At 40.8% G+C, this 16172-nt stretch overlaps 4 protein-coding genes across 4 annotated transcripts in view; 2 read left to right on the top strand and 2 right to left on the bottom strand.

The window, feature by feature from the left end:
• Positions 1–561: 561 nt before the first annotated feature.
• Positions 562–3125, top strand: PCYB_112690 (hypothetical protein; the record flags this gene model as incomplete). Its single annotated transcript, XM_004223147.1, has 2 exons — positions 562–680; positions 905–3125. 2 exons carry the CDS (start codon positions 562–564, stop codon positions 3123–3125), a joined length of 2340 nt encoding a protein of 779 aa, XP_004223195.1.
• A 4260-nt stretch (positions 3126–7385) lies between these two features.
• Positions 7386–8777, bottom strand: PCYB_112700 (hypothetical protein; the record flags this gene model as incomplete). The annotated part of the gene is made up of 2 exons (XM_004223148.1): positions 8637–8777; positions 7386–8346 (listed from the first exon to the last, which is right to left on the bottom strand). A coding segment is annotated over exon 2 (867 nt), but the record flags the coding sequence as incomplete, so codon positions are not given.
• A 3175-nt stretch (positions 8778–11952) lies between these two features.
• On the top strand, positions 11953–13529 carry PCYB_112710 (DEAD/DEAH box ATP-dependent RNA helicase; the record flags this gene model as incomplete). The annotated part of the gene is made up of 2 exons (XM_004223149.1): positions 11953–13052; positions 13388–13529. Coding segments are annotated over 2 exons (1239 nt in total), but the record flags the coding sequence as incomplete, so codon positions are not given.
• A 1575-nt stretch (positions 13530–15104) lies between these two features.
• Positions 15105–16172, bottom strand: part of PCYB_112720 (hypothetical protein) — a gene marked incomplete at both ends in the record, with an annotated part of 2010 nt that continues 942 nt past the window's right edge. The window contains 4 exons of the mRNA XM_004223150.1: positions 15105–15335; positions 15474–15636; positions 15815–15900; positions 16064–16135. Coding sequence (XP_004223198.1) covers positions 15105–15335; positions 15474–15636; positions 15815–15900; positions 16064–16135 — 552 coding nt within the window. The remainder of the gene's footprint in view (positions 15336–15473; positions 15637–15814; positions 15901–16063; positions 16136–16172) is intronic.

A 16172-nucleotide genomic window follows, 5' to 3' on the forward strand; every position in this document is an offset into this window, starting at 1 on the left:
AATATNTTTTTTTTTTTTTTGTAGCTATTTTTCCTTACATATTGATGGGAACCTTTTAGCCGCTCGTTTGCACGAAGGTTCACCGTGGGGACATGCGAACTTCTGCTTGTAAACGCCGCGCTGACGTGTTGTGCGTACCCTTATCATCCCCCGCCATCATGTCATAGCGCCTGGGGAAATAGGATGGGGGACGCAAAATGAACTCCACGATCGGCGGCAGAGGAGTTTGCTCCTGTTCGGTTACTCAACGAGCGGAAGCGAATTTGCTGACCTGGGTGTACAAGCCCGCACGCCTCACGCGTGTATAAATTGGCGCATGTACGTGTTGTCGCATGTACGTATTGGCGCATGTACGTGTTGTCGCATGTACGTATTGGCGCATGTACGTATTGGCGCAGTTACCTATTGGCGCAGTTACCTATTGGCGCATGTACATATCGATGCATATACGAACCCCCCCACCCTTGCGAGTGCTGAAAACGCTGGGCGGAAGATGCCTCCTGCCGAGGAAAAGGCAAAGCACGCCGACCCACCCATGAGATTCCCTAAAGAGTGACAATAATGGATATATTTACCATCCTCTTTGTTTTGTTAATTTTATTTTTTATATTCGATTATAATTTTTGCGCAAAGGGGTTGGTCTTTTCTATTGGAAACAAATCTCTGCGGATTCTCAAGGGGTAAGGAAAAGGGAGGAGTTCACCCCCCGGTTATTCATCATTTTTGGTGTGCTAACCAACCTGTGGAACACTCCAAAAAAAGCCACTCCCCATCGAGGGAGAAGCGCAACATGAAATGTATGCCATTCGTGTCTTTCTATGTCCGATCTGCAAAACGAAGTGAATCAACCTACACCCAATTTCATTACACAATGTAACTCTCTTCTACCCTAAACCAGATGCAGCAGCCTGGAGCGAGTGTACCGGAGCCCGCTTTATCTGATGCACCCAGTGCTGCAACAGCTGTTTGTGCACACCTTCTACATTTACCTAGAAAAAAAGAAGACATACGTAAATCACCTCATATGGAAGAAAACGAAAGAAAAGGAAAGGGAAAAAAAAACAAAGAATAACATCCCAGGTAAAACAAAATGGAAAGAAATACTGAACATACCTCAGCTCATAGGAACAACTGTTGGTCAAATTAAAAAATGGGTGCAAAACAAATTGTGGCAAATTTTCTTCCTCATTATTGAATATACAAGAGTGTACGAAAATATTTGCCTAAAGTCGAATATCAACACGAGGGAAGTTCTGAGTAACAACAACTTTGGTGTTGTAATTGTGGATTACTATTTACCCAATTGTACTGTTAAGAAAAAGAAGAAAAGTTGTGAAAATTCGAAAAAGGATAACTACGAAATCGATTTGTACGACTTGGTAAATATAAAACAGGAGAAAAAAATCAAACTGATTTTAATTGACCAGAAATGGAAAACCGCGCTGAATATAGAACCCATACATGATGCCCATGTTCAGTTTCTCTACTTGCAAGATACTGTCCTGATTCAGTATTTCCAGTTTGCCTGCATATTTAAGGAGGAATTCTTAAAGAAGCCTAGTGAACCCCGTGTGGATGGAAAGGACCCACTCGAGGGAGAGGCAGAAAAGGATCACGTTGAACAGAACATGACAAATGGGAACCATGGGAGGTCTGCCACACAGGGGGGAGAAGTCGCAGTGAAGGAAGAAGTCACAGTGAAGGAAGAAGTCGCAGTGAAGGAAGAAGCCGTAGTGAAGGAAAAAGCCGCAGTGAAGGAAGAAGTCACAGTGAAGGAAAAAGCCGCAGTGAAGGAAAAAGCCGCAGTGAAGGAAAAAGCCGCAGTGAAGGAAAAAGCCGCAATGAAGGAAGAAGCACCAATGCGGGAACAATCCACCACAGGGAAGAGAGGCCAAGTCCAGGGAGAACAATTACACGCAGGTGACGAACGAAGTGGACATCAGAGATCCCTTTCAGGGAAGTCATCCACTATAGAAGAATCGGCAGAAGTAAGCACAGGTAGGAAGCAGAATGGACTGAAGGTAGATTCACAAAAGCCCCCACCCGAACAGAAAAACAAGTTTGATGGGAACGGAAAGAGCGAAAATGCCGTGGAGGATAAAATAAGAACACATATGAATAAGTGGAAGTACAAAAATGTGAAAGGTATAATCGTAATCGTACCGGAAATATTTTATAATTATCGAAACATAGAAGAAGTAAAGAATGGCGTCCCTCTATATTACATACTTGCGAAAGATGTCAAAATAGACTCCTTTACGGTTATTGCCAAATTGCTGGGATATATCTGTGTTCATGTTCATATTAACATCAATTTTGGCTTGTCCATTCCGTTCATTTTTAGCAACAAAAATGCTAATATACTGAATATTGCCAATGTGGAAAGTAGAAATGGTGCCGCCATTGGGGGAAAGCCAAACGGCAGTGTAGATGAGCAGTACCTCCATGGTTGTACACATAGAAACAGTGGAATGCAACCGCAACAGGTTGTTTCATCTTATAAGAAAGGTCAAGACAAAGACCCTCCCTTGCGTGAGAATTTCCTCCATGATGAGAAGAAGCACGTGCCTGAGGACGACAACAAGGTTTCTAGTCGACTCTTCGAAAAGGTGGACAACAGTGATAGAAACAGAACTGCTTGTGATGATCTCAATTTAGAGACGACATTAAAAAGTTGTGCAAATGTAAAAACGAGGGAGGATGAAGAGGTACTAAATGATGGGGAAGGAACAAATGCTCAGTTCAACGCGCCGCTTTTCTCATGCCCATTCTCCTTTTATAGCGACAACTATAACGATTTGAATATTGCCATGGCACATTTTAAATCAATTTTTAAAAATCACAATTTTGTTTTCCTCGGCTTCAATGATGGCACAAATATTCTGCTAAATTACTTTTTGGAAAAAATTTACAAAAAAAAAAAAAACAAAACAGCAGGTGATAATAGCAAAACTCCCCATTTCAATTTGCACAATGCCAGTCCGTACAAATACCCCCTATTGAATTACAAAGGAAAGGGGAACGGTGACCAGAAATTGGACCCATTAAATAATCAGAGTAAAGAAAAAAAAAAAACAACTCAAAAATTGGACAGGCAAACAAAAGCGAAGAAGAAGGTGAAATGATAAATCAGCAGAGTTATAAAAATAATATTATGAATATTTTTTTTAAAGAAAAAAAAAAGCCGAAAGTGAACACAGAAATGGGAAAAACTGCTTTAAAGAAATCAAAAAATGGCACATTGAAAATTTGATATCTGACATGAAACTGCGAAAGGATGAAAATTCCATTTTGCAACATGACCATGTGAAGGACGAACGGGGGGAACAGGCTCCTGCTAGTAGCAAGAAGGTTATGGAGGAAAACCCGAATGAGTCATATGGAGTCTCTTACCAAGTGACCAACCTGCCTGTGATACGTATACATGGGGTGGATGGCAAGATGGATAATCATCACCCCGTGAGGCGTAATCACCACGATGTGGTGAATAACCCGCCCATGGCAGGGCACGGGACAGAAGGAAAAGGAGAAGAACAATACGAAGCTGAGCAGGACTACTCGGATTATGCGGATTGCCATCATGAAGGGGGAGACGAAAAATCTGATGACAGACACACACAAGAAGGAAAGGGTGACCTTAATAATGACTCGGACATTTTTGCAAAAAAAAAACATATGGAAAAAATAAAAAATATGAAAGAAAAATGGAAAAAGAAAAAAATAGAGTCATTTATGAATATATCTAAATTAAATTTTTTTAACAAAGGTAAAGACATTTGGGGAAAAAACAACTTCGTGAAGGAGAGCGAGTTTAACGCAGTTACTGCGATGGAAGGGGACAACAACTTGTATGATGCTGACATGTTTAAATATAACTTTAAAAGTGACAGGAACAGAAGCGACGAACACAGCGATAAGGAGGGCAATCCCCATTGCAACAATAAGGACAGTGACCAACGGGCGAACCCCCCTTTGGCCCATTTTGCGGCGGGTGAGGGGGAAAACCTGGTTGGCGATGAGCCGACCATCTCCCTAGGCACAAGGCGTGATGAGGGACTCCGTAAAGAAGCGGGTGAAAGTGCAGTCGGACAATATGATGAAAGCGGAGGAGAAGACAAGGAAAACCGTAATGGTGACCACAATGGGGACCACAACGGAAACCACAACGGGGATCACAACGGGGACCACGGCGAAGATCATATCCACTCCCGCAACGATAGAGAGGGACCCAAACCGATCGAAGCCCCCCCACCCGACTTTGACACAAGTTCGATGAAAAAAAAAAAAAAATGATAAAAATAAACGTACTTGACAAATTCCGAAATAAAGAAGCAAAGATGGTGAAGGAGGGACGGCAGGTGGAGGACGCATCAGGCATTTCGCAAAAATTTAGGTACAGCTTTTTCCGAATAAAAAATAAAATCACAAGTAATTTCAAAAACCCCGAATACAAAAAAACACAGCAAGAAAAAAATATCATGGACAGAGATCAAATGATGATGAACTCATTTATTAAAAATAAAAATGTATTACATCCGGAAGAAGAAAGTAATTACTCGGATACCTCCACATGTGATGAATATGGAAAAAAACACACAAAAGAAATATGCCTTTTAATAAATTTTTCTTACAATAATATGTTTGACATATTTAATTATCCAGATGATTTTAAGGAGACGGAAAAAAAAAATTTTCCCTAATACATAAAATTTTTTATTCTGTGCATATTTTTTTGAAATCCTTTTCGACCCTCATTAAGCAGAGGTACTTCTTCTCCTGCACGAGTGAGTTGACGAAATTTTTCAAGGCGTCTTTATTTCACCGTGTCAGTTTTGAGGCACCTAATAAGCGAGGTCCCCACGGGAGGGGAAGTACCTTGGGGGGCACCTTACTCTTTGGACTACCCACTAGTAGGGAGGAGGCAGAAAAGCGTGTGAAAGGTGTTAATAATGGGGAAGATTGCCAAGCTGCGTTAAGTGGACACTCCGTTGCTGACCTGTCGAATAACAATCGAGAAATTCCTTTGGATGGAAATCCAAGTGTTGGGGATTTCTCGAATTACCCCATTAAACTATCGAATGGCCAGGATAACCGCTCCTCCCTCAACTTTGTTAAAACTGATTCCAATCACAATTACCAAAACGAAAGTAGGTACAATGGCAGCGGTAAGAAGGGAAGTTTCCTTAATATAGGAAAATCCACACGAAGCAGTAACATTGAGGGTTTTAACAAGATCAGGCGTAGCAGTGGCTATAATGAACCCATTCCGAATGACATGAATGATGGACATCTCGATATGTATCGCACACACTTGACAAATGATGAAGACAGTCATATGTTTAGCACCACCAACAAGAGTAGAGAAAGCGCAACAAATCAGAGCTTCTTCAGAGGGAGTCCTCTCATCTGGCAGAATCATCACGATGGTAGCCATTTGGGAGATCAGTCCAGCAGCGCTAATGCCCCCATTTTGAGTGCCAACGGAGAAGTGACACGCTCTTCCAAAACACATGAGTGCTGCTTCCAGAGGAACTTCTTCGAAGCGGACATATCGTTGTTGTGTGGAGAGTGTGAAGGGGGCACCAAATTCCCCAACGATTGTGATTTTGCAAATGGGGTGTCCCCCAATTGTGGCATCCCAAATGGGGATTTCCCTAATTACAACTGCTTCGCCCAACTAGAGGGCCTAACCAACGAGGGAGACTCTCCAAACGGGGTACCACTCTCGAAGGACCAACAGCGAAGCGCACAGAAAGAGGTGAATAAAATATACAGGGAAAATTCCCCACGTGATGAATCATTCGAAAGTGCAGTGAAAGCATATTTTAATGCCAAGGCTATCTATGACAAGTGGAAAATATATTTTGAAGAAAATAAGTTCCAAGGAAATGCGCAAGAAAAATTTTTGTTTAATCTTTCCTTCATTTATAACGTGTACAATTACTTGGTATGGATATACATATGCACGTATTTTAACGAAGAAACTTATTTCAACTTTTGCGGGAGCCACAAATTTTACCAGTTTACGAAAGAAATAAATTTCCTTAATGAGAAAAAAGAGTTTAAGCGGAATAGCAGTTTTGTGTCTACCAGTGATATGTCCATCATAATTCCCCATTTTTTTTATCCAAAGGATTACAAATTGTTGAAGGTTTTTTTGTACATGCTACAGGATTCAGCTAACCAATTTATTTCGAAAAATATTGAGCATTTTCAATTCCCTCTAGTTTTCATTTTTTGCTCAGACTCCAGAAATTTCCATTTCACTCATTTTGACATCATAAAAATTTCTAAAAATAATAACCTCATTTATTTGTTGTACAAGAGGGGCAATGAGGGGTTGTTTTTGTCTGGCTTGAGGCCGTATATATGGATACACAAAATCCTGTTTGATTTTGTGGAGTCCCTGTTCTTATCGACTTTTGACGATTAGTGGGGGAGGGAAAGCGGCACTTTTGTTTTTGTGCTACCTCACTTCGCATAAAATCGTTAAATACGCATTTGTATGTTTGCCCATCTGGATTTCCCAATCATACTGCTTTGTATTCCTTTTTTTTTTTTTTTTTTTTGTTGTTATCGCGATGGGGGTACCACACCACTACCTCCGTTCGCCATGCAGTGCTCATTTTTTTTTTTTGTCATTTTGTGAATCAAACAAATGTGTTTTTTTTTTTTTTTTTTCTTTGCCCATTTGTGTACTCTTGCGAGACCGCAGCAAACATCACTCCGCTTGCCCCCTCATCTGGGGGGAGCGAAACCGATTCGAGCCACCTCGTCGACATGTACTAAATACGCGCGCGCGTGTCTTCTCATTTTAAATTGTACTGATGAACAGGCGCAGCTGCGGGGCATCCGTAGGTATGCACTTACGCTTCGGTTAAAAATTGGGGCAAAATTGGCAGGGCGGAAAGAAAAAGAAAAGCACACACAGGGAGATGCACACACTGGGGGATACACACACTGGGGGATGCACACACTGGGGGATGCGCACACAGAGGGATGCACACACAGGGGGATGCACACACGCGCGGTAAACCGATTTAACAATTTATCGATGGGGAAAGAACAAAACGCCGCACACACAAGGAAAGGTCACTGGTGGTGCGCAGCTCACGGGGGCTACCTCTGTCATGCACTGCATGTATTGAGGTCGCGCCATGTGTAGGGGAACGTGTACACATATTCGCGGGTGAGCACCACAGGCGCACAGATGTAAGCGGCCTGTCCGCGTACAAGCGGGGGCACAAAATTAATCTCGATCAGGGGTATATCACAAAAAAAGGGAGAGCCCATGGGGCGCGGTCAAGCGGAGAGACCAAGTGGAACATCCTAATGACGTCGCCACACACGACGCTAAACAGATCGGCTAACCGCACGGACGAACTCAATTCTGAGACTTCATTTCGATGAGCCTCTGGGCAAACTTCTTGTGGTTGAAATTGTCGGGGTCGATCTGGACTGCCTTATTCTGATAAGAAATGGCTTCATTCAGTTTCCCCAAGTTATCATAGCAGGAAGCAATGAGGGATAAAACTTCGGTGTTATTTGGCTCGATTTTGAGGATGGCCTCGAAGTAAGAAAGGGCAATATGGTTATCTATATACCTGTACAAATTACCCAGCGAAAATAATGTCGGAATGTGATTCGGCTCCGCAGCCAGAATAATTTTGAAGGTGTTAATGGCCCTCTCCGTATCATTCATTTGTTGAAATAAAACCCCTTTCTTGTATATATAATCAATTTTGGAAGGGTTATATGAACAAGCCTTATCATAATAAAAGAGTGATTTTTCTATAAAATCGTGAATGCAACAAAGGTCTGCAATTTCGTTGTACAGCGATGCAATTTTATTATTTATCGATATGGCTTGATTATCATTCGATGTAGCGCATGTGTAATTTTTATCACCCTCTTTTTTCATGTAGGTATTTTTTTCTAAACTACTGTTTAACGACACACTGCTAGCTATTTCTTGTGGTCTTATTTCAAATTCGAGGACATTCCTATATATCCTGGAGTTATTTTCTTTTAACTTTTTTAGCCTCTTCAACGCTTTTATATATAAATCCATCGATTCCTTATAGTTACAGTTTCTTATTTCTCTCGCTTTTTTAATTGTTTCTCGGATGTCAGTTTCCTTACAGTAATGGTTGTCCTCTTCTTCTTCCTCTTCATTTGTGTATTTGTCTCTTTCCAGCAGCTTCATACTGGCGTAGTTGTAATATTCCATATTTTTGCTTCCAAATGCTCCCATGGTGTTTTAGCACTTTCTGGAAAATGTTTTTTTGGGCTTCCTTGTCCGGTGCGCGCGGTGCTCCCTGTGGGGGGGGTTGTCTTCTTCGCAGCCTACCACAAAGAAGCGACGTTTTGCTATGTTATGCGGTGTTAACTACCGTTATGTAGCGTTACTCGGTGTTAACTACCGTTATGCGGCGTTATGCGGTGTTAACTACCGTTATGCGGCTATTTCCCGTGCGTTTGCTCGCTTCGCACGAACTGCTCGTAAACTCTCTCGGGGTGGCAGACGTCGCATCCTCGCATAGAAAGCGTGCATGAGTATGCACGCGTGCGTAGGGATACATACATATAATACACTCCTGCTGCGATTTTTTTTTTTTCCCACCAAAGGAAGTTACCTTAACTAAGTGTCTCTCACGCGGCGATGCGTACGTGTTGCCAATTTGGCCTTTTTTTCCAGATCAGCGAGCGATATTATCGGGGGAGAAAATAACGCTTCTGCAGTTTTATTTTTCCAGTTCTTCTATCCCGTTCACTTCGGAAAAAAATTAAAATAAAATAAAACACTCACCGTGCAGCAGAAGGAATATTTTTACCTTTCGCTTATTTTTGAAATTGATCAAGTTGGAAAATAATTTTAAGCAGTGCTGCGGGGCGCGGATTATCTGTGGAAATTTGTCTGTTTGCAATTTTGCGCGTTTATCCGCGTATGTTCATGTGCATACTTGCATACCGCGCGGGGGAAAAAATGGCTGCTGCGTTTTGGGAAAAAATGCGAAAAAAAGGAAAAAAAAAGAAAAAAAAAAAACGTTACTCCTCCACGCGAGTCATAAATTCGCCATTTATATGCACTTTTGCGCAACTGTTACGCTATGCATTGTTGGGCAATTTTTGTGCGTGTTTCGGCATACTTGGCAATGCTGCGCGCATACTGCTGCAATTGTACGCGCAGGGGTGAACACGCCAGGCAAAACATGTCAGGCAAAACCCGCCACGCTTAAACGAGCAGCAGAAAGATAAGACAACCGAACACAAAAAGTTACTACGCAGCGGCGAATGCGAACAAATATTTATCCCCTAAAGTAAAGACGATTCTTCAAACGTCCGGGAAGTGCGCAAAACGAGCGTGGTGCTCACAGCGCGTATGCATGCAAACGGGGGGAATTGCAACGCGCGAACATACGCACAGCAGGTGGTGTGCGCCCAGTTGGCAATTCACACAACGGAAAAAACGACGTACACTGCTTTATTTTTTTTATTTTATTTTTTATTTTTTTTTTATTTTTTCCCCATTTTTTACCTCATTTTTGCGGTAACAGCGTCGCAGAGTGTGCGTTTCGCCATCCGCTTTGCACGCGTGGCAATGAGTAAGCAGAGTGATGCCCCCACCTGTCCATTTTCGAAAAATGCCGCCTCGCGTATATCAACTGGGTTAGCATAACACTCCAAATTCGTTCAATATTCGCGAAAGCTGGGGGCATACGATGCAGCGTGGACGGGATTATTTTTTGCGTCATTTATATATACCCATATGTGGGTCAATTTTAGCAGCGGTTATGCGCGTGTCCCCTTTGATTAGATGGCGTAATTTTATATCCGTCCCGATTTATTCCATTTGGAAATAAAAAATATTGTTTGTTCATCCCACTGGAGGGAGAAGAAAGTGTATGGCGGGCCAACAGGAGGGGGGAGGGCGAACGCGGCCCACCACATGGAATGGAAGTACAGCTGTACGTGTATATTGCTTCCACGACGAAAGCGAATTGTATCCCACCTTTAATTCAACCTGACCGAAAAGTAAACATACGGTGTGATGTTGTCCCCAAGCGAGGCTTCAAAAAGGGGGAGGGAAAATGTGCAGGAATATTTCCCGCATGCACATTTCCCTACCGAATATATTTTCCTGCTACTCCTTTCACCATTTTGCCATCGCCCGTTACTCTGGTAGACGGCACAACTTTACGTCTTCTACAATTTATGTATAAATCACAATTTTTTCCTTACAAGGTGAAAAAAAAAAAAAAAAACAACATATGGTTATACATACAGTGGCACCTTCTTGTGCGTCATTTTTTTTTTTTTAATTTAAAAATGGCCAATAGAAAAGGGAAATTATTCTCTTCATAAAAATACCCCTTAATGTTGAAGCTTTTTCCCAGCCTCGATTTTTTCCTTTTAACCGCTTTGAATTTATTTCTTTCGAAAATGACCCAATAAATATACTTCCGTTTAATTCGAAAATGTCACTACATTATTAAGGATTTTTTTTTTTCCCATTATGACGCGGTATGGTTGACACTAACTTGGACAATCCTCGCGGATATTTTGTCACGAAGAAGATATTCAATTGAGTATGCCATAATCTGCAGAAGGGAAACAAAAAAGGGACACCTTTTTTGTTTCCCATTTCACACGGTTATTTTACTGTTTTCCAATTTTTTCAAAATTTGCCGCCACCTCCGTTCAGCCCTTTTCCACAGTTCCTGTAGGGTTGAAATTTTTTTTTTTTTAAATTGAAAAAAAAGAAATGTAGAGGGGCATGCTACCATCTGCTAGGGTCAAACATTTGTAATTTTTTTAGGTAAACCTTTCGCCCATTTTCTTGTTCTAATTTTTTTCTCCCCCATTTTGCGCACCAATTTTTCCCGTTTTTTCCTCTCCTTTGTTATTAAACCCGTTCAGTTCATACATCGAATGAAGCAAAACAAGTGTCGTAAATTTTTACTAAAAATCGCGGGTCCTTTTCAAAAAAAAATAAAATTCATGTGAACCAATTTTTTAAAAAAAAATGAAACCCAGTGAAAAAGAAAAGGTCTCGAAAAAGTAGGATAAATTGTCGCCTCTCTTTTTTTTTTTTTCCCATATTTGTGCCCTCCTTGGTACATTCTTTACGCATATGTCATATATACTTCTGCCTATGGTACATATACGAATAGGCATCCCTACGGAGGGCCACTTCCTCGCGTACATTCACGTATAACGCGCGAAATAACATCAAGGGGAACTCCAGTTGCGGGGCTTCGCATAGATCCCCACCATATAAGCCGCTAAAAATTAACGAACTGATGGAGGAGGAAAAAACCAAAACAGAACCAAGTGACCCTACTAATGATAATGGTGCAATAATTACCAGTAACGACAACGGGAAGAAGGACGAACACGAAAATGGGGTAAAACAAAATGCAAAAGTGAAGAAAAGGGGAGAGAAAAGAAAATTGAATCCAAGCGAGCATCGAAATGGAAGTCACAATGGTGTAGTGGATGATCTCATTTCCACGGACGAGTTGGAGCATGGCGATAGTTCCAACGGGGGATCCAAGGAGAACAAAGACGGTGCGGATGAATCTGGATCGGACGGCTCGGAAACGAGCTCGAATGGGTGTGATGAGAAGGAAGGTGGCGACGCAGGAGGTAACGCAGGAGGTAACGCAGGAGGAAACGCAGGAGGTAACGCAGGTGGAGACGCAGGTGACAACCCAAGTGCCAATCCAAGTGACAGCCCAAGTGCCAAGTTAAATGTTGAAGGTGGTCCCACACCCAGTGGGGAGGTGAACCCCCCCTCCAAGGAAGAAACGAAAGAAACGTTCTACAGCCAAACAAAGTTCGAAGACTTAGACATATGCGAGGCGCTAAAAAAAGGATTGAAAGAGCTGAATTTTGTAACTCTCACAGAAATTCAAGCCAAATGTATTCCTCATTTTTTAAACGGAAAAGATATTCTTGGAGCAGCCAAAACAGGGTCAGGAAAAACGTTAGCATTTCTAGTACCCTCCATAAATATTTTATATAATATAAAATTCTTGCCGAAAAACGGAACGGGAGTTTTAATAATATCGCCCACCAGAGAATTGTGTCTTCAAATTTATCAAGTATGTAAAGATCTGTGTAAATATATTCCCCAGACGAATGGAATAATCATTGGTGGGATGAGTCGAAATGAAGAAAAAAAATTTATTCATGGCATAAACATACTAATTGCAACACCTGGTAGACTGCTAGACCATATGCAAAACACGAAAGAATTTATTTACAAAAATTTGATCTCGCTTATTATAGACGAAGCTGACAGGTTACTTCAAATTGGTTTTGAGGAGGAAATTAATTTAATTGTGAAAAGGTTACCCAAGAAAAGACAAACTGCCCTATTTTCAGCTACACAAACAACCAAAGTTGAAAATCTAATAAGGCTTTCTCTGCAGAAGCCTATTTTTATAGAAGTAACGACGAAAATTGCCACAGTGGAAAGGCTGCAACAGGGATATGCCTTAGTTGATGAAGATAAAAGATTTCTGCTACTATTTACATTTTTAAAAAGAAATATTTCGAAAAAAATTATGGTCTTTTTTAACAATTGCATGTCCGTTCAGTTTTACAACGATTTGTTAAATTATATTGACATTCCCACCTTTTGTATTCATGGAAAAAAAAAACAAAATAAACGACTTAAAAGTTTCAGCGAGTTTTCCGCTGCCCAAAGTGCTATTCTGCTTTGTACAAATGTGGCAGCTAGAGGGCTGGACATCCCAAATGTTAATTACATTATTCAGTATGACCCCCCAGATGACTCCAAGGAATATATCCATCGAGTAGGAAGAACTTGCAGAGGAAAAGATTCAAGTGGCTCAGCTATCATATTTTTGATGAAGCACGAATTAAAATTTTTAAACTATTTAAAGTTTTATAACATCCCAATTAATCAGTTTGCCTATGACCCAAGCAAATTAATAAATGTCCAGTCACACATAGAGTCCATCGTTACTAAAAATTTCCACTTGCACAAGATGGCTCGGGAGGCTTTCAAATCGTATTTGAATGTAAGTTGAGTGAACAGCCAAAAAAAAAAAAAAATCCATTACGTGTGTGTAAGTGTTGTTTTCATTTCTCCTGACTGTACAGATTTTTTTTTTTTTTTTTTTGGGGGGGCACAGTTGTTGCTTTTAAAAATTGTTTCATACTGTTTGCTGCAAATGGGTCGTCCAGGCGTCTACATCTGTGTGTATGCAAACCTACATTTGTCAGTTTGCTTTGACAGGGGGGTGTTTATTCTCCCATTCCTGCACGCAAACATATATGCCCGTTAGCCCGTTAGCCCGTTAGCCCATCACGCACCCCCGCCGACCATCCACCCATTCCTTCTTCTCCTCCTTAGGGGTACATTACCTACGCACTGAAGGACGTCTTTGACGTGAACAACCTGAATTTGCTACAGACTTCGAAGAACTTCGGGCTGGAGGCCCCACCGAAAGTTGATTTAAATTTAAAACTAAATGTTAAAAAGAGGAAGTTTAAGTAGGCAAAAAAAGGGGGGCACACAGATACATATATGCATTTACGTATGTGTGTGAACACCTGGGAGTTTTTTACTGTACTATATGCTCGTGGTGAAAACGATTGTGTAGATTACATGCCGTTTTTATCGTGCCCATTTGCGCAGGTGCATTTGGTACACTCGCTTAGTTTGTGCTTTTTTTACAGCCTCATTTTTTTTTTTTCATACTGCGGTGGTGTTACATGCCACTGGTTTATTAGCCCCCCTGGGGAAACCCCCGTTTTTATGCAACCAGTTGGATGGCTTCCACTACTTTTTACCCGTTTTATTGTTTGTTTTTTTTTTTAAATTAACCAGCTTGGTTAAACTCTCATAATAATTTTTTTTCTTCAATTTCTCTCTTTCTGCGTTCTCCATTTTTTCCTTTTCCTGCAACAAATGTGTGGTGTAACGACACATGTGCCTCCATCGCAGAGTAAAAGGTGGTGTGCATATGTACAAATACATCCACATGATTCAATTTTTTTTTTAATAGTACATGGAGTTGGAATATTTTTTTGGAATTTTCGGCCTCTATTTGGCCTTCCTCTATTAGTTCCAGTTTTTTCTTCTTCTTCAGTTCCTGCAAAAGTTATTTTATTTTGTGTCTCAAAATGGAATTTGTTCGTGCGTAAAAAAAAAAAAGTGGAAAGGTGCGTAGATGATCGGGGAGGACGAAAGCGTAGCAAAACATTGCAGCCAAAGTATATCACGTCGTAACCCGCGACCAAGTTGTGAGCTGACCCCCACACGTAGCACTCTTCCAACAGAAGTGCGTACTAACCATTGCAATTATTCTAGCGTTTTTTAATTCCTCTATTTTTTTTTTCTTTTTCTCTTCCTCCAAAAGTCTTTTTTCCTCCTCCTTTCGTTTGGCTTCCTTTTGCCACCTTCAAAGGGAAATTTTAAAAAAAATTCACCAACCGTTTGTGTAACTGTAAGTAGAAGAGGTATATTCTCCATTCTCATGCGTCTCTGCATGGGGAAATGTCTGTCCATACTTCAAAGCTTGTATTTCGTCAAAGTGAGCTTGTAGTTCGACATTTTTTTTCTGCTTCATTCGTATTTCGTGGACTTCTTTTTCTTTTTCTTCTTTTTCTCGCTTAACTTTGTCCTCGTATTCCTTTTCTCTCGTTGCCTTTTCCTCCTGGTATTTCACGAATCTGCGTTAAAGGGGAAAAAAGGGGGAAATAAGACAAATCCATGCATGTCGATTTTGCGCGAGTTAAAAGGAAGAAGTTTTTTCGAACGTTTTTTCGAAAGCTTTTTCGAAAGCTTTTTCAAATTTGTTTTCGAATGCTTTTTCGAATGGTCCTCTTTTTTGTACTCCGCATCTTTCCTCTTCTCCTCCTTTTTCTGCTCGTTCAGGGCTGTGCAAATGGGCAAAAATCGTACGCATAAACGTGTGCGTCTGTATGTACGTGCGTAAAGCTCACGTGTTGTGTGCCACTAGTTTGTGTGCCACTAGTTTGTGTGCCACTAATTTGTGCCCCCCCATTGGTGCGTGTCCCCCTTCCTCGAGGACGACTTTCAATTGCGATAGTCACCCATCTACCAATTACTCTAATGCGTGCACTGTCTTATCCAAATGTGTCCGTATATTCTGCGCCTTTTGCCTGTTACCTTCAATGTGCTTCTTGTTGCTCTCAAGGATGTAACTGCACAGGGCGCGTTGCTCTTCCACTTTTTCTTTTTTCTTCTCCAGTTCTTCGACTTTATTTTTTTCAAACTGCTTTTGCATTAGTTTCCCCTCGATTATTTTCATTCTCTCTTCCTCCTGCTTCCTCAGCTGTTGAGACAAAAAAGGCAAAAAAGGAAAAAAAGGAAAAAAATATTTTATGACAAAAGAGGGGGCTATACATACCCACTAGCGGTGTTACGTGTAGACCAATTTACACGCCACGCTGTATTCCCCTTTTTTGCGTACGAAATTTTCCTGAATTTGATTTTTTATTATCAGTGCGCTTTCTTTGTTCTTCAAAATGATATTTCTTTCTTCCTCCTTTTGCTTTTTTTCAATTTCTGTCAAGTACAAAGTTTCAATTTCTTCCATCTTCATGTTATCCTTGTTCAGCTTTTCTTTTTGCAGCCTGAAAATAAAGTCATGGAGGAGGTGTGGAACCGGAGAGAATGTCACAAAAAAAAAGGAGACTTTTTCTGTGAGAAATACACACCGGGCTATACACAACACAGACGAACGACGTTATATAGGCAAACTGATACGACGCTGGTTGGTAACTATTTGGCGATGTTTTTTTTCCCGCTAACTTTTTCTCGTCAATCTGTTTTTCCAACTCTTTTAGCAGGTCTTTATCGTTTTTTATAATTCTCGTTTTTTTCTTCTTTTCACATTTCTGTGATTAAAAATGAAAAAAAAAATAAATAAATAAAGCGCGTTTGGGGTCTCCCTCGTTCCCAAGCACCTTTTTGAGGACGGATGGCATAACTACATCGCATCCTTTGAGACTCCATTTTTTGGCGACTTTTTTTTTTTTTGACTCCCTTTGGCACATTTACTTCACTTTCGTCAGAAGACAACTTTTTTATGTTTTTAAATTCATCCTGATTTTGAATAAATTCTAAAAGTTCCTTTCCAAAAAAGGGGCGAAAAAAAATGCACAATTAT

The sequence above is a fragment of the Plasmodium cynomolgi genome, chromosome 11 (genome assembly GCF_000321355.1).
Source record: "Plasmodium cynomolgi strain B DNA, chromosome 11, whole genome shotgun sequence".
NCBI classification, from domain to species: Eukaryota; Apicomplexa; class Aconoidasida; order Haemosporida; family Plasmodiidae; genus Plasmodium; species Plasmodium cynomolgi.